This window comes from Macaca nemestrina, chromosome 17, assembly GCF_043159975.1.
Source record: "Macaca nemestrina isolate mMacNem1 chromosome 17, mMacNem.hap1, whole genome shotgun sequence".
In the NCBI taxonomy this organism is placed as follows: Eukaryota; Metazoa; Chordata; class Mammalia; order Primates; family Cercopithecidae; genus Macaca; species Macaca nemestrina.
Window position 1 is genome coordinate 77936210 of NC_092141.1, and position 19159 is coordinate 77955368.

The 19159-nt window shown below is 35.1% G+C and overlaps 1 protein-coding gene across 3 annotated transcripts in view; it reads right to left on the reverse strand.

Moving 5' to 3' along the window:
- LOC105469061 (ATP binding cassette subfamily A member 9) overlaps window positions 1–19159 on the reverse strand; it is a 77874-nt gene that overhangs the window by 31622 nt on the left and 27093 nt on the right. For all 3 annotated transcript variants that reach the window (XM_011719634.3, XM_011719633.3, XM_011719635.2), the window contains 14 exons: window positions 18076–18223; window positions 16464–16632; window positions 13547–13605; window positions 12908–13018; window positions 12007–12182; window positions 11693–11812; window positions 11339–11477; window positions 10744–10834; window positions 8570–8709; window positions 6130–6249; window positions 4708–4906; window positions 2774–2940; window positions 2018–2151; window positions 627–764 (listed from right to left, as the gene is read on the reverse strand). In XM_011719634.3, the coding sequence (XP_011717936.2) occupies window positions 627–764; window positions 2018–2151; window positions 2774–2940; window positions 4708–4906; window positions 6130–6249; window positions 8570–8709; window positions 10744–10834; window positions 11339–11477; window positions 11693–11812; window positions 12007–12182; window positions 12908–13018; window positions 13547–13605; window positions 16464–16632; window positions 18076–18223 (1911 nt within the window). The remainder of the gene's footprint in view (window positions 1–626; window positions 765–2017; window positions 2152–2773; window positions 2941–4707; window positions 4907–6129; window positions 6250–8569; window positions 8710–10743; window positions 10835–11338; window positions 11478–11692; window positions 11813–12006; window positions 12183–12907; window positions 13019–13546; window positions 13606–16463; window positions 16633–18075; window positions 18224–19159) is intronic.

A 19159-nucleotide genomic window follows, 5' to 3' on the forward strand; every position in this document is an offset into this window, starting at 1 on the left:
ATAGTTTTAATAGCAATAATAATGAGAAATATAATTTATTCAGCACCAGGAGTTGTCCTATTTTATGTGCCTCATCACTCATTCCTACAACAACTGGTCCAACTTAGCCAGGTGCTCACATTGCCTCATTTACTTCTTAAGAAAGTTTTGTGATAAAGTCTTTAATCTATTCTTTGTAGATTGATGACTTCTATATCCTATAGAAGTCAAGTTGCTTAAGAAGGTCACATAGTCTGACCTTTAAGTCTGTTTCAACAATGTCCCACTACCTACGGCCACAGATGGTGACAGATTTAGACCAAAAACCATAATGAGTTTTATTTTCTGTTGCTCCATTGACACCAAGTCATCTAAATAAGGTTAATGTTGTGTGGTCATTTCTAAATGTGTGTGTGTGTGTGTGTGTGTGTTATAATGTTGTGTGGTCATTTCTAAATAGTGTGTGTGTATATATATTACATATACAGTGATTTATATACATAAAATATTGCACACAGATATATAGATACACACACACAAGTTTAAGAATAGGTTCACAAAAAGTAATGTAATATTATTTTAGCATTTCAAGAATTTTCTTGAAAACTTATCATGACACAGTATAAGTGAGATACAATTAAACTTACTTCAAAAAATGTGCTTCTGTCAGTCTGAATGTGTCCCGAAGAATTAAAAATTCCAAGTAGCCCATTGCTAATGACATCCAGGAGGACAGGAAAGCAATTCAGCCGTTTTGTGTTACATGCTACTGAAAATCTGTGATCCTGAAATACAACAAGCACCAATTGTAAGTCTTCATAAAGCAAATACAAAATTTAATGAGTGAACGTGTTGGAAAATCATTCGTTATTGATAATATAATTAGGCCCAAGCACTGAGTGTGATTAATATCACTATCACTCATAATATTTGATTAATTCTTAGTATACTTAAAGAATCCGGTATTGTGGTTTCTACCCACCATAACATCAACCATGTGACTATTTATGCCCAAACATCACAAAACAAAATACTTCAAATGATATTTAGCAGCAACACTATGAAATTCCATAGTGCAACCTCAGTTTAACCTGGCTATAGACTTCGTTTCAAAATGTGACACATTCATTTTATAAGTATATAATGTTTGGATACTTGAGAAATGGGAGGCAGGCAGAAAGTTGTAATGAAAGCACAGGTTTTCACAAATTCTATACTTACTTGTAAAGTCTCCCTTAAAATAACGTGTGTGTGTGTGTGTGTGTATAACGTGATTGTTTTTCCCTCAGAAAAAAAATAAGTAAATTAATTATCCATATTGCCCAAAATGTGGGAAAGCTTTGAGAACACATTTTTGCAATCATAAACAAATCAAGTGTATTGTATTTAACCTAATTACCTAAAGCAATGTTTATTGATGTTAAAACTACTGAGCATACTGAAAAATAACAAGATATAATGAGAACTATCTTGAAGGTAATTTCTTACTTTATTGTTGACATGGAATTTATTCCTGAAAATTAGCTGTGACAAATTACAAATGGCCACACTTTATGACACCTAACAGCTGTGATGTATGCGTTTAACATAATTATATCATCTTTTCCATTTGCCTGCTGTAGAGATCTCTGACTCAAATTCCTACAGGGTCTAGGCAGGGGATATGAATGAGTGAAGCAGTATGCAGACACAGAAAACAGAAAAGCAAAGGCCAAGTCTACAGTGGGCAGTTGTCCTCAGTTCCAACTGAGAATGAGATTTAATTATTGGAACGGAATCCAATTGATAATAACGATCTAAATAAATTAATTATAGCAGTGTATTCAGCTTAATCAGGAATAAAATCAAATAAATTTCATTACATATTGTCATGCTGGAGGTTATGGGGAAATAATTGTAGTTCAGCTTCTCCTATAAAAATGAGAACTATCCCATTTGTTTGTGTGAAATTGGCCTTTCATTCAGTTGATATGCATTATTCAAATTGTACTCCCATAGTCCATCTTTGGTGAAATACAGCAACTGTAGTCCAGCATACCTTTTCATCACCTGACACAATGATAGCACCATTGTAAGATGGGTCATCTGTGCCATTTCTGGTTCCAAAGGCATCCACTTCTATAGCTATGTTCTGTCGCCTCAGTGAATGTAAAAAGTTATCAATGCTTGACCCTACCATGACGAAAAAGATTAAAGGAAGCAAAAATGAAATAAAACAATAGTCAAGTAATATTAAAAATATATTACATCACACAAAGCATATCATACAAAAGGACTGTCTAAGGATTTTCTTAATAAAGCAGAATTGATGTTCTGGTAGTAAAATCCAGTCTAATATCATAGGTATGACAAGGTTACTTTATCTAGAGCCTAGGCATTTCATTGTAATTTCTATTAGTACAGAAATAAGAATTGCCGTTAACATTATAATCCTTGAAGCTATTAATAGTCTATCTTTTTTTAATTTGGAACATTTTTTCCAGAAGCCAGCACAGCACAGATTTACAAAATGATACACAAAGACCTCAGAGGTGAGTCAATGATTTACCTCCCTACATCCTTTTTAGTTGCTTTGTGCAACAAACATTAAGGTTAAGTAAACTTGCAGAATCTATTTCTAAAACAAACTCTCCAATGTTGTATTTTTCATTTTTAAATTTATTTTCTGTTTGGCCTCATATATACTTTCTAAAATATATAGAGTTTATTTTTTTTTCCTAGCAGTTCATGCTTTTTGGGGGGAATCTCTCAACAAGAACAACATTTAGCAGCTGCATTTCAGTCCCATGTTCACCTGTCTTATTGATGACCAGTAAATGGGTCAGAGGATCCTGTGGTTGTTGTCCTGGTGAGAGGAAGTATGTATTTGGAGACAGTTCCCATGGGTAACTTTTCTGATATGACTCATAGAATAGATGCTCCAAAAGTTGAGGGATAAAGCTAATACCAAAAAGCAATAATCTATGCAGAGGAAAATGTAAAAGAAAAAAATTTTAGAAACTTTTGTGGGTTTTTAAGTTTGAGGGGATAATGAATATAATAATGGAAATAAATTATAATCAGTAACCAAACATTTGAATCATACTTTGCCCCATTTTCTTGTTTCTAAAATGAGATGGGTCATATGTATCTACCTTTAGTCTTCTGCTCTCTCTCAAGTGCCAAGTAGGACAGCTTGGCTTTGGGTTTATGAAGTCTGTGGATTATGACTCTTAAATCACTCTTTCCAATCCCTACCTCATTGCCTTATTTCAGTCCTGCATTTCTTTCTTTTTCTGCACTACTGAAATTGGCATATCACTAACATGCATACTTACTACACTCTGAACTTTATCCCATCCTGTTACCAATTTCTGTAAATTACAGCATTTTCTCCTTCCCCTGGCCACAATGGCTCAATCATTTTCCACCCATTTCTCTCCCTTAAATTTCTTTTCTAATATTTGGAAATTCATATCTATCATAGCATCCTTATTGCTTGCCTCCAAACCTTGTTCTTTCTTCCTCTTCTTAAGTTGGACTTTTATTAACTCCTTCCTGACTCTTTTCAATATTGTTCTAAATGTTTGTTTTCATTGTCTCCATATTCTACTATCACCAAACAATTTTGCACAATTGCCCAATTAAGCTTCTTAACATTTTGTTGAAATTATGTCAATTACCTATTGAAAATAAAAAATAAAATCTTAATAGTTCCTTAGTATTCATAAAATGCAAACTCTTTAGCTCTATGAATATATTTCAAAAATATTTTTACTTTTTCATACACTATATGTTGCAATTAACTCAGATTAATAGTTCTTTAGATTTCTCATGTATCCCTATACTCAGTACTACTCCCTCAGCCTGAATTTCCATTCTCCTCTCTCTTCTTCAAAATCTCCCTGAGCTTCCTATTTTGACATAATCTCCCTCCTACTAAATGCCATAGTTCACAGGATTGTCTGTTGTTTACTGTATGTCTAATCACCCTCAAGCGTGGACTGTCAAGTCTGATTTCTTTTGATATATGTTATAATCAGTTAATAATAGAGTGTTGCATAGAGGTGCTCACTAATATTTTTGGATGAATGAACGTTCTCAGTGAATGAGTGTTCCTGACGATGAGGCTGAAGCTCTGGGGGTACATGTGAACCTTATAGTGGGCTCCAGATATGATCGTGAAGCCAAGACAGACTCTTTTACAGAGCCTTAAGACAGTAACATGGAAATTATGCCTAAGTTTCCAGTCTTCCAACTACAGCATTAACTCTAACCCAAGTTTCCAGCCTGATGTTCTGCCTTGTGGATTTCAGACTTGCCAGGCCTCACAATTACATAATGAAATGCCTTAAAATAAGTATGCTTATATATGTATATCCTATTGTTTTCATTTCCCTGGGGAATCCTGACAGCTACAGGTTTTGATACCTTGGGGAAAGAGTAAATGGGTCTTTAGGATGGGACCTAAGTACTAATATCCACATGCTTTTGAAGAACTACTTCAATCCGTTGGTAAGAACAAAATGTGTGTGAAATTTTAAAAAAGAACAATTCCAACCCTTATCTGTTTTAATTATATATCCACATGATTAACAATGGTTTATTTAATTTAAAAATGATTTCTTTGTTTAAAAGACAATGTGCATCTACTGAAATTTATTTTACCTGAGTTTCTTTTATGTTTTGCTCTCTTAAGTTTATTTTTAGTTCACAGACAAAACAAATCTGAAACACTCAGATACTCACATAGTCAACAGGCTTTTTCTTTCGTTCTTTAACTTTAGGAAGCGAACTTTTGCTATTGCACAGACCTGCTGCCTCCAGAGCGCCATGCCACTGATTGTTTTCCTTGTCTCATGGAAGGAAGAAAAAACTTGTTCCAGCTCAACAAGGCTTCCTATATCTTTTGCCCCATCAGTTTGTAATTGTCCCCAAATTCCAATATCTAAAACATAAGATCAGTATTTTATAAAGTACCATTTTAATTGTGCATTATTTAGCTTTTCCTGTGATAAATTTTCCTACAAAGGTGTCAAAGTTACCCTCTTGGGCCAAGATACAAGTAATCTAATGTATGACATTATTAGAGCAACTATTGAAGAAATGAGAAAGAAGCAGAAAGTATGGATATAATAAAAGAAAATCTAGTGTTTTCTGATTTTAAACATCTTCTGTGTGGAGCTTTACAGGACTTTATTTATTCTAAGGAAATCAATGAAAAAAACTCATTAAGAAATCTATTTGTTGTAAAAGATAAACCACTTAGAATTTCTGACCAAGATAGGAGAGTTAGTATATATAGAACCCCTCCACTCCCCTTCAAGAACATAAAAATGGGAAAAACTATATTTTTAAAATATAGCCATGGTTAAAAACAAGATAAAAGTTACCTGTTTTGAGGAGAAGCCTAAAGAAAATGACTAACTCTGGCTTCTTGAAAGCTATAAAACATGTACATACATTAAAAGTTAAGTATAACACTAAAAAATGTAACAAGTATATAACTTCAAAAATGAATAAAAGAGGAAAAGGAGGATTAAAGAAAAATATTTGATCAATCCAAAAAGATCCCCAGAAAATTGCAAAAATGAAAATAAAGATCACGGTAAAGAGTAAACACCATAATATGATAGTGAACCAGTAAAAAAAAAAATAGTTTAGCAACAATAAGAGAGAAAAGACAGAATGCTTCCCAAGGAATAAAGATGAGGCAGAGAGCAAACTTTCCAAAAGCAACAACTAAATCTCAAATACATTGGAATAATATCATCGAAATGCTACCACAAAAATAATTGTCAATGTGAACTCTAATTTTCTTTTCTCTGATGTATATTCAGGTAATATCATACCATATATTTATTGTTTGCTGCATAAGGAACTAGTATTATACATTGCTATATTCCACAGAGATATATTTCTTCTCTAAGTTTTCCCAAGACAAGCCTGAATCACAGCACCAACAAAAGTACATAATCTCATAATTTGGGCATATTTTCAAGATAAAATACTGCACACAAAAATAAAATTCTTTCTTTCTTTCTTTCTTTCTTTCTTTCTTTCTTTCTTTCTTTCTTTCTTTCCTTCTTTCTTTCTTTCTTTCTCTTTCTTTCTTTCTCTCTCTCTTTATTTCTTTCTCTCTATTTCTTTTTCTTTCTTATTTTTTGTTACCTGATTCATCAATAGTTGATTTTCCTTCTAATTTCAGAAACACCTCATTCAAAGTTGTTACGGAAACACCATAATCCTCAATGCCTTGGTTAGAACATCTATCGAGATCCCTGTAAAGTTCTAAAAGTGGACACAAAAACAGATTATAAGAATATAATTTATAATGAGAACCATATTTCTCAAAAATATAAAATATTGGTGATAGGCCAAATGTACTAACTAGAAACAAAATTGTGATACAGATGTTCTCATTTCTAAAATGATCTACATGGTATGTTACTTTTCATGTCTTTTTGAGATCAAAGTCTAATCTAAACATCTATTTTTTTCATTCTTAGGAAACTACATGTGTTTTTTTGAAAAAATTATGTTTTACTTAATACATTTTTTAAAATTTATTTTTGTTATATTACAGGGAGTGTTTAATTCTAAATTTCAACTAATTAAAACATATTTTCCAGAGAACAGAGATTTGTGCTTTCTTGTTGGGATTAATTATTAGGGAATTATAATAACAAATGTAAAAGAACTAATGTTTATAGAAAGAATTAAGAATAGACTCTTTGCTAGTTTACTTTGCTGTCCAGGCTGGAATGCAGTGGCTCAATTTCAGTTCACTGCAACCTGCACCTCCCAGACTCAAGTGATTCTCCTGCTTCAGGCCCCTGCGTAGCTGGGATTACAGGTGCGTAACACCATGCCTGGCTAATTGTGTGTGTGTGTGTGTGTGTGTGTGTGTGTGTGTGTGTGTGTGTGAGAGAGAGAGAGAGTGTGTGTTTAGTAGAGACAGAGTTTCGCCATGTTGGCCAAGCTGGTCTTGAACTCCTGACCTCAAGTGATCTGCCCGCCTCGGCTTCCCAAAGTGCTGGGATTACAGGCATGGGCCACAGCGTCTGGCCCATAAGTATGTAAAGCTTTTGAAAGGACAAAATACGTATGTAACTTTGCACCTCCTCTCTCTCAGTCTCTGTCTCTCTGTCTCTCTCTTGCTCTCTATTTAAGCTTCTGACCATGGTATGAAAATTCAGGAAAACTGAAAGGTGGATAAAAGATAAACTAACTCAATATTGGGATAAATTAAAGACTTCAATCTTAAGTATGTGTTGGATAAAGAAAAATAGAGATGTAGAGTCAAAATTTCTAATGAGTCCTTAAATCTACCTAAAGGTTAATTGTTGTTCAGTCTTTCTCCAAATTTCTCATCCCCTTTGGAATGCCTTTAATGAACAATCAGCTAAAACTTTGCTGTGTGATCTTCACAAAGATTTCTGTTTTTATAAGGATACATATCTCAAAGATGTTGTGTATGCATTGTGAACCATTATTTCACTTATTCTAAGAGATATATTTCATCACCTTTTAATATATCTGATATAACAATGGATCCTAAATGATAGCAGATCATATTTTAAATGGCAGCACTATTTCTTTGTGTTTCTTTCTTACATCCTGTAGTTGAGGGTTTCTGACACCTGATGAAATACCATAGGTTCTACATGTCAGGTATCATTCCAGGTGCTTTATTTATATTTAATATTTTAATAAATTTGAAAGTATTAAATCATTTAATCCTCATAACAACGTAGAGTACTATTTCAATTTTCTTTTCACAAGTAAGGAAACTGAGATACAGAATAGTATAGAGCTAATAATGGCATAGCTGGTGTTTGAATCTAGATTGTCTAGCTCTAGCACTGAGTTTCGATCTCTGCACTTTAATGTTTGGTTCTGTGTTTCTTTATGGACCAAGATTATGTCATGCTTATTGATTCAAGCACACAGCAATGGCCCTGGTATAATTTCTTGAACTTGATATGGCAAACACATTTTTACAGAGTAAACTTAAAAAACAGTCTACCTCAAAATGCTTAGGAAATGAAACTGCATTGGGAGATACCATGGAAAAGTAATAACAGCAGTGGTTCTCCAAGCTTCTGTGTTTGCAGCAAAGTTGTGAATTAGAGTATTTGGCAGAATGCAGGCCAATCCAAGTTATGTTCAATAACTTGGATTATATCATTATGTGATGGTGTTTCTAAAACAACCTATTTATTGTGTACAGTTCTTTCAGCTCTTCTTCAATAGTCTGCCACTGTATTTACATACCTGTTCCTGTCCTGACCACACTCTCTTGTTCATTCCTGAAACAAATTTTCCAAATATTTCTAATTTTATTTTGCTGCTAGCCTGTGCCTCTTAATTACACATGTTGTGACGTGAAGCATATTTAACATCTACATGTCTTGATTTACTCATAAGTAACATGGAGATAACACTAGGGGGTAATATTATAAGTGACCTTGGAGTTGGGAATATTAAATGAGTAAATGCATTGTGCCATTCATCTAGCAAGCATTAAAACTAGCCATCATTCTTATCACTACTGTTATTGTTAATAACACCATTCCCAAATCATTCTGTGGTTTCTACATTTTGTTACCTGGAAATTTGTTTGTCCTTTCCAAAGGCAAAATATATACAAGTTTTTCTTCACTTTGTGCTGTCAATTTGGCATCAGAGATGTGCTGCTTAACCAGTGAAGTTATACTCTCTGGATCACACCTTTCATTCAGATGCAAACTAACATTTAAAAAGAATAAAAGTTATTTTTATCCAACTCTGTCTCTAAAACAATTTCCTAATTATGTAGTATGTGCTTCTCACTTTATTAATATTTATGAGACAAAACAATGTATAGTTTACTGGACAAAGTAAGATGTAAAGCTACTAATAAAGTCCAAACCATTAAATCTATGCAACATGGCAGAAGAATTAGTATAAGGGATGCTTAGAGTGGGAAGAGGTAACTCAAGGACTCTTATCTGGAGAAAAGAGATATTAAGCCAGATCTTGCCTGGAGTGAGGTAAAGGGAAATGCTTAATTTGTCAGCATCTACTCAAAAACCCAACCTCCCAACCTTGAATTTTCCCTTTGTAGTAATGTATGAGTTCTGCCAAAACTCAGAATTAAGCATGAGAAAACAAAAAATGGAGGTAATGTTATACAGTCATTAAGAATATGGCCCCATGTCATGCTAATGCAGGTTCTGCTAAAGCTAATTTTATCATTTTGGGGTCCAAAATTTATTCAAGTGAAATCTGGCCTGTCTTTATGAAGAATATATAAAGTTACTCATGAAATTATTTGATTTTTGAAAAGCCACTGTTAATCACATACACTAAAAGGTGCTGAGTTGACAGAGTGGTGAGAAGATCACAATTGACTGATGATAGAAACCTAAAAAATCAGTTTGAAAAAAAGGCTATTCTGTACTTATAAGGCCTAGTACTTACAAGTGCTATCGAGAATACCAAATAGGAAGAATGCAGTACCTTCTCTAAAGAAGCTTACAACATACAAATAATATAAAGCAGCGTATGACAGAAGATGTGAGGGAGAAGGAAGTTGAGTTAACTCAGTTGAGTACTTTGCAGCTTGTCAAGTATTCATTCACTCAATGTTTCTTAGCCTTAACTGCAAAGTACGTATTATTACTACTATTACATAAATGAAGTTACTAAAGATGAAAGAAGTTAATTTAGTTGCCTAAGGCAACAGTTCAAAATAGTGCTTTCAGGATTCCAGAAAATAAGATACTCATTAAGGAGAAAATATTCAGAAAATACTTTCAGAAATGGTTAAGACTTGGACATGGTTAAATGGGTTGAAGAAGAACATGTTTGACAGACGTCTTCCCTCAAGCAGAAACAAGACAACTGAACTATGAAACATACTTAGAGAATAGCGAGTATTCAATAGAGGGTATTGATTCTATTAGATTGTAACAAGTAATAATGATAGATTGGTAGATTTGTAACAAGTAGTAATGATAGATTGGTAGATTTGATCAGATTAGGCACTTTGAGTAAAAAATGGGGGGATCCATTTATCCATCAGGATGAAGTTATTTGAATCATTTTTTTAAAAAATCAACATTGTAGTGCAAAATACAGGAAGCCATTCATATCACACCTGTAATTTTGATCCAACGACTACCATTTACAAGTCGTGTGAAATTGGCAGATTATTAAAACTATCTGAAGTGGTATTTTCACTTGTCAAAGAGGAATAACAACAGTATCTTCTTAGAGTTATTTAGAGGATTGAATACAATAATATGAATATTCTATATGTAAATATCTTAGCAAGTACCTAAAACATAGCCAATACTTAAAAAGTAGTAGACATTACTCAATGATAATAATTATTATCAGTAAGAGAAGAAAAACACAAAAGGATGGTGGAAAGAAATGAAGTCAGGGAGAACACAGGGTATTGAAATTGTTAAGATGAGCAAAAGTAAACATCTGAAATATGAGAAGAGAAAGGGTCAGAATATCAACAAATTACTCTTAGCAGGCAACACGTTGTGAAAATATTTTTCAAAAATTTTATTTAAACCTAGATTAATCATCCTTGCATGCTCAATGTCTATAATCTCATATATCCTGCGTTCTAGCTAAAAAACAAAGCAATTATGCCTTAGTTCTACCATAGCTCTCTAGAAATGAACTTAGTGGTTATAGGACCTGCTTTTACCCATTGATGCTGATACCACCTGCCCCCAGCATTTTTAGCATGTGTCAACACGTCTCCAACATTCAGAGCTGTACCTTAAATGGTAGCCTATGCCCCATTTCTTCTTCAGGAACAGAGAAGAGCCTGCACATTTCAGCTTCCCACTGGATATGAACACCTTCCTGTCTATTTAGAAATAATCAAAAGATAAGTTACACAAAGGACTTGTTTCTTTACTATTCACAAAACGCAAATCCATTAACGATGTATTGTAGCAGCATGACACACTAAAATAGATACATTCTAATTCTGGCCGTATGTAAACCACTTTTTTTTGTCATCCAACAGCTCGATTGATAAATTAGGTCAACTTATTCTCTAGCGTATTGAGAAAAATTATACATCTAAAGGATCTGTTTCAGTTAAACTGACATCAAGACTGCCTAAAACAAATTATATCTTAGAGGGTGTGATATGTATTTTACAACCAGAAAGCTGCTCTGCAATGGACTCAGAATATTTCCATGGGGCCAAGTATTCTGGGATGCAGACCCACAAATGAGTAAGAGCAAAATTCTCCTGTCTTGGGTCATGGCAGTTCCAGGGAGACACAGCTGTGGAGCATAACTGTTCATATTCCACACTGTCTCTAACTTCTCATGAAGATACATAAGGGAAACAAAACATTACCTGCCAGAATGTCAGCCTCATCTATAAACTGGGTGCTGAAGAGAATTACTCTCTCTGATTTCCCCTCTTTCAGGAGATTCCATATTCGGTGCCTCGAAAGAGGATCCAATCCAGCAGTCGGTTCATCCAATAGCAAAACCTGGACAGGAGGAAAGTCCTAAAGTAATTCCACCCTTTCAGATAAGATCTTTTTAAAAAGCACTATACTTTTAAAAGTATTTGGGAGAAATTTGTTAGTGCTTAATATTTCATCCTAGACGTTCTCTTATATTTATCATTTGCAAATTGTTTGACCTAATAAAATACTTTTATAGTCTTCAATCTGATTTCACCAGTAATTTTTGTTTGACTTACCTGAGGATCTCCTAAAATGGCAATCCCAAAAGTTAGTTTCCTATTTTGTCCACCACTTAAGTTTTGAGCAAGGATGTCTTGAATATTTTCCATTTCTAAGTCCCGTACAACTCGTTGTACCTAACCAAATAAGGAATATTTAGTCTCAAACCCAGAAAGTTTATTTTAAAAACACTATCATTTTTCTGTTCTTTACAAAGGGCCTTTTTGCCTAAAATTTAGATGAGGAATTATGTCGAAATAACTTAGCACAACATTTTCTAGGTAAACAATCTCGTTTTCATGGCTGTGTGACATCTAATATGCTCACATACCTCTTTCTCCACTTCGTGTGGCAAAATCCCTTTTATTTTAGCAAACAGCCTGAGGTTTTCTTTCACGGTGAGAAATCCAAATTGCACATTGGATTGGGGACAAAATCCAGTGAGCTTGCTGATATTTTCTACGTCAGCCATTCCTGAAAGCATGTGATTATAGACAGTGACTGAACCTGAAAGCAGAAGGCAGAGAGTGACCATCAGGAAAATATGTCATGCTTCACTGAAGATCTTTTAAAATGGAAAACACTGTACACCAATTTTTAGATTCATTTCAACATCGTTTACTTGTAAGGAATATGCAATGAACTGATTAAAAATGTAATAATATTCACAATAACATCTGATTCAGCTGGAACGCTACTTAGCAACCGAATAATCATAAAACTACTTATGACATATTTAAAACATGAACAACATTTTTCTAAATAGGTATAATACAATTCAATAAAATAATAAGAGAAACTTCTAAAATTTTTCTCTTAAATGCCTGGGTATAATGGGTAATGAGACTGTTGAATTAATGAAACCAATTAAATAACTGTTTTTTAGATGTAGTCTCGCTCTGTTGCCAGGCTGGAGTGCAGTGGCGTGATCTTGGCTCACTGCAACCTCCGCCTCCCAGGTTCAAGTGGTTCTCCTGCCTCAGTCTCCTGAGCAGCTGGACTTACAGGTGCCCACCACCATAGCCAGTTAATTTTTGTATTTTTAGTAGAGACGGGGTTTCACCATGTTGGCCAGTATGGTTTCCATCTCTTGACCGAACGATCCACCCGCCTTGGCCTCCCAAAGTGCTGGGATTACAGGCATGAGCCACCATGCCTGGCCCCAGTTAAATAATTAAATGCATATTCATGTGTTTGCCCAGGTACTTGTCCTTGAATAACTGTCTTCTTACCTGATGTTGGAACTGACAGCCCACTAAGTATGTTTAACAGGGTGGTTTTTCCAGCTCCACTGTGACCAAGGAGGGCAGTTATCTGGCCTTCATATATGTCAAATACCACACCTGGCATGATTAAAAAAAAAAAATTACACTCAGAGCCTACATATTAACTTTACAGTCTCTGAAATTGTTGTAATAATTTTGCAGCATGAATAGATTGAGCTAGCAATATTCAAAATAAAATTCATCTTAAAATTCTTCCTTTTAAAACTGTATTTCATCATTTTATAATGGTAGTATTGTCAATATGTTATTATGCAATTAATTTTTTGATAAAAGCGGTTTTATCAATAAAGACAGGCTAACTAAAATAAAGACAGTTTTAGAGCTGGAGAATAAGATGAGTTGAAAATAAAGAATTTCATAATATTATCATATATCTTTCAAACCCACACGATTTTTAATGATACATCCTACTTTTTAAAATTGTTATATGGTTTTTTAATTTTTTTACATTGAAGGAAACATAATGCGTTCAAATAAAGGAGAGACATATCCGGAATATCTGTGCTTAATCCCTACCCAGAAGTTACAACAGTGAGGCAGCCACTAAATCAAGCAGCCCCATTAAATAAAATATTATTTTGTTACCTCTCAAAACTTCTACTTTCTCATGCTTCCCTGCATATTCTTTTTTAAGATTTTTGATTCTGAAAAAAAAAAAAAGAGGGAAATGTTTTCAGAGAATTGTGAAAATGTGCAGAGGATTGATAAGTCAAGTCTCTGAGGCTTAATCAAAGTCTCAAAGAAAATTTGGGATTCTTTTCTTTCAAAGCCTCAAAGAAAATCTGGGGATTCTCTTCTTTCACACAGGCACTGGTAGAAGCATCCAGGGTACCTAATTAGAAGCAGAATCCCTGATCTTTCCAAAATGAACAGGCTAAAATATGGAGGGCACAGCTAGCACATGGAAATACATTGTTAGAAGAATTGTGACAAATGACTGGATATGAGGAAAGCTGAAGATAAAATCAATGGTGAATAGATACTATGGTGGAAAAAAGAAGAGAAGAAACACACCATAATAGAAATAATAGGCTTCGGAATCTAATCATTAAATGATTCACAACTGGTGATGTCCCAGTTGTGCTACACACTAGCTCTGTTATAAATGCTGTGTACTCAAGACTCATTGAGCTCAGTTATTCAGCAGTGATAGGGGGATGACATTAATTATCATACAGAGTTGGATTTTAGATAAATAAGATAATATAAGCAGAACACAAAATACTTGAAACCAGTAAACTTCCAAAGAAGATGAGAGAGGAGGAAAAAGACCAGGAAAAGGATTTAAAACAGAGAAAGATTTTTAAAAGAGGGCATAGAAAAATATTTTATCAGGAAAAGTAACTAACGGGTACTAGGCTTAATACCTAGGTGATAAAATAATCTGTAGAACAAACCCCCATGACACAACTTTACCTATGTAACGAACCTGCACATGTACCCCTGAACTTAAAATAGAAGTTAAAAAAAAGAAAAAAGATTTTAAGTGACTTGAAAGACTACTTACTATAAGCCAGATCCAGAGCATTTTGTCTACATTTTTACTTACATTATCACAACAAACCAGCAGGTAGGTTGCTTTCTCCTGCTTGGGCTGCTATAACAAAATACCAAGAATACACATTTATTTCCTATAGTTCTGAAGGATGAGAATTCCAAGATTAAGGTGTCAATAGATTTGGCTTCTGATGAGGGCTCTCTTCCTGGCTTGCAAACAGCTGCCTTCTTGCTGTGTCATCACATGGCAGAGAGAGGGAAAGAGTGCAAGCTCTCTTGTGCCTCTTATAAATACACTAATTCCATCAGGAAGGCCCTACCCTCATGATCTCATGTAACCCTAATCACTTCCTAAGACTTTATCTTCAAATACCATCATTTCAAGGGTTAGGGTTTCAATAAATTTTGAGGGGTATAATTCAATTTATCAAATAGGCACAATCCAGTTAAATACGGAAGTAACTGAAGAGGCTGCGCATTCAGATGTAATGACTTTCAAGTTGAGCACATATGGATTCAAATACTGTTTCTCTTTAAACTTTGTGGCCTTGGGCAAGTCGCTTGGTTTTTCCTAGCCTCTTTTTCCCTATCTTTTCTTTTTGAGACAATAATAGGTATCAGCTTGCTTTATTCCTTCATTTCATCTAAGCAATAGAAATTATAGATTTTTTCCATACATTTTGATAACATTTAACTTTCATGTTTAGATAGTAGATTATAGATTAGGTAGAATCTACTCTGTGGTTGGTATAATAATACCTTTTAATTGACATTTCACTTTTCTGCCTTCTATACTGAGAGGCAATTATGAGCCCAGCTGGCTCGACCTCTGGGATAGAATGGCGCAGGCTTCAGAACTCTGTGCACTGGTCTGTTGGATGCAGCGCCAGCCACAGTCATGACGCAGGACTGGCAGTCTTGAGCAGCCATGCCACAGATGAAATCTCCTACACTTTCCTAACCATCAGCTATGTGAGACCCTGCTTCCAATCTCCACCCGTTGCTGGGGATAATTTTTCTAGACCATAAGACTAGTCTTAGTACCCTCAATTCGCAAATCTTCAATACCCTCCTCCTTGCCCACTGAGTAAATGAAAACCCCTTATTTCGTCATTCAAGGCTTTCTATGATCTCTCTGATAGGATCTAATTCTGATATAGGCACTGGAAAGAACATAAAACTTAGAGTTCCAGCTTAGAAAGATGTCATGATTCTTGAAAACATTGCTATGTTTACATGCTCATAAGGAATGAGCAAATATTGCTCTTTGTTGTATGTTCATATTGGACCTGTGTTCAGAGACTGTATCATAAATGTTCTGAGTTAAAATATTACTGAAAGAGATATATCAGAAAGGTATTACTGAGGAGTGAGATTAATACAACATTGAATTATGAATGAAATTTGAGCAAAGATCTGGGGTAATATTAGAGATTTCTAGTTGTTTGGAAATCAAAGAATTGAATAAAGCACGTCCATCATCTAAGAGGGAAGATAGGCATGAAACTAACAGTCCTGACTTCTCATGTTTCCTTCCCATCTCTCTGGAGTGTCTTCTTCCCATGCCTGCATCGCTTGCCTTTTTCTCCTCATCAAATTATAAACCAGGAAGGGAAGATGAGAGGGACAAAGTGAATTAACAAAAAAAGGAGGGTGAGAATAAAAGCAAGGGAGACAATGGCAGTGTTTGTCACAAAGAGAACAACCAAGGGGAGAAAAACACAAAGAGGAGAAATGAGAAAGATAATATGGAAAATGGAAATTCAAAAATTATTTACTTGTGGACGGTTGTTACTATATCACAAAATATTAGTAAATGTAAATGCTGAGAATGTGAGAAAATAGTGTGCTATGAAGAGTGAGTGTAGCCTTTGATGAGTGCAGCAGGCTGGATGTAGGTGGGTATAGCGGGCACAGAAGGTGATCTTTGCTCCTAGTGTGCTGCCTGACAGATCCCTGGTCTTGCCTGTTCTCCATTTGTGCCTCTAAGTAATTTATTGGTTACCTGATGGCTTCTTTCCCACAGAATTCTGGAGACACTGGTTCAAAAGAGTCATTAGGTGTAGGATCAGAATCTGTTTCATTCTCAAGGACCACATGATTAGCCCTTCCGTGTTGAAACCAATAACAGGATTTCAGGAAAAACAAGGGAGAACATCGATGTCCATATTCAGCTATGTGAGCAGGAGGTAAATGAATACTGGGTCAGTCATCACTTCAAGGATACCATCATCATATCCATGCAGCCCTTTTGACATTAAATCTGAACCCACATTATCGTATTAAGGTATTACTGTTTTAATGTGCTTTTGACACACACAGAACAGTGAGGAGAAAATAACAGAGATGGCTAATATGACGTTTTAAACATGAGAAGCATGTAGCATTGTTAACTAACTAAAAAGCTCCTCAAAATGCAGAGAGATGTCTCAGGAGGAATTTAAATCTAATTAAGAACAATTTTCTATCTAGCTGTACTTGTGTGCCCTTTTTATTTTTTATTTTTTAAGATGGAGTCTCACTCTGTCACCCAGGCTGCAGTCCAGACGCATGATCCTGGCTCGCTACAACCTCTGCTTTCCGGGTTCAAGCAATTCTCCTGCTTGTGATTTCCTCCATTTGGATCAGATAAGGTCAATACACCAAGAATAATCGTAAATATCATAACACTAATGATACATTCTGAAATTTCTTTCTTGGGAGGTTTTAAAATAATCAGCGAGTCATTATTCTGTATCAGTACTCCCAGAAATGTGATAAATAAACTATTTAGAAGGTCCCTTCCTTCACTTCATTTTCTAATTTCCCTTTCTGCCTCTTCCTTAGCACTTACTTAGTACATATGAGGAATTGACAGACAAACCCCAGAGATGCACAGAGAAAGATTTTGTTTCTCTACAGAAAAGATTGTACATAAGGGTGGCACGGTGGTTCACTCCTGTAATCTCAGCAGTTTGGGAGGCCGAGGCTGGCGGATCACCTGAGGTCAGGAGTTTGAGACAACCTGGTCAACATGGTGAAACCCCATCCCTCCTGAAAACACAAAAATTAGCCAGGAATGGTGGTGCATGCCCGTAGTCCCAGCTGCTCAGCAGGCTGAGGCATGAGAATCACTTGAATCGAGGAGGCGGAGGTTGCAGTGAGTCGAGATCATGCCACTGCATCCCAGCCTGGGCGACAGAGCTAGGTTCCTTCTCAAAAAAAAAAAAAAAAAGTAACAAAGAAAGGAAAGATTGTACATCGATTACACAATTATAATATTTTTACTAACAACCTGCTGTTGTCTATCAAGTGAGTTAAATAGGAAAAGCACTTACAGATTTCTAAGATCAAGTATCAAGCACCAGCATTCTTCATCTAGTTCTGATACAAACACTAATAGTATAATTATCCATAATCTCTCGCAAGTGTCTCTTTTTAAAAAGAAACACCCTGGAGTGTTATAGCAGAGCCAAGTCTTAGAAAGTGATTCTATAAACAAACTACAGAATATCATTAGGCTTGTTGTAGAAATTTTGAAAAACTGCTTGCTAATTTTTATTTAGTACAATGTAGAGTTATTTTCAAGACATGCAATTACTGAAATTGTGTTAAGTTACAGCCATGTTAGTACTTACTGGGCAAAATTTTGTCAAAATATAATGTCAATGCCAAATACAGAAGGGTGTCAAAAACCAACATGAAAAGAGTAGCTATTATTAGGTATGGATTGTGTGAAGAATCCAAATGGGCATTAGAATTCACATCATAGTCCAAATGTATAAGCTGAAAAAAAAAAGATACAGCAAATTTTAAAAGAATATGGCATTAAGAATTATTATTGTCTATTTCTGCTACAACTGGGTTTGCAAAGATAAATAAAATTAATCTTGTCTCTACAGAGCTCTGTCTACTATTATAGAAGATAATTTTAATAGCAATGAAGTGATGTCAATTTGGGAAATGAATGGAAGTTAGTACTGAGCACTAAGAAACCCACAGGCAGCCCCAGATACATTTTCTAGGAGGAAGTACAAACTCAAGAAAGGTGATACTTGAGCAGGACCTAATAGAGTTTACAGAACTCTCTATGTCAGTACAAGAAGTGTTTTTAAATTCTTTTTTGTTTGTTCTTTGTTTTTTGAGACGGTCTCACTCTGTTACCCTGTCTGGAGTGCAGTGGTGCTATTTCAGCTCACAGTAGGCTCAACCTCCTGGACCCAGGTGATTCTCCCACATCAGCCTCCAGAGTAGCTAGGACTACAGATGCACTCCCACCATGACTGGCTAATTTTTATTTATTATTATTATTTATTTGTAGAGATGGGGTTTCACCATGTTGCCCACGGTGGTCTCGAACTCCTGCCACAAGTGATCCACCTGTCTTAGCCTCCCAAAGTGCTATCATTGACAGGTGTGAGTCACAGCATCAGTCTTTAAAAATTCTTTTTGATGGATGCATACTTTCCATTGTATGGATGGACCGTAATTTATTTAACCAGTAATCTACCAATGGACATTTACATTGTTTTCAATCTTATTACAAACAGTGCTGCAACAGGACTTTACTGAACTTAGAATGAGAAAAAAGGAGGGAATTCTCAACAAGGAAGTCCATTTCAGAGTGAAAACATGAAGTAGTAAAATATTTCAGTAGCTGGGCAGAAGACAGAAGAATAATGTCTTAACTAGACTGCCGTAGGATACAATGAGTTTATATCT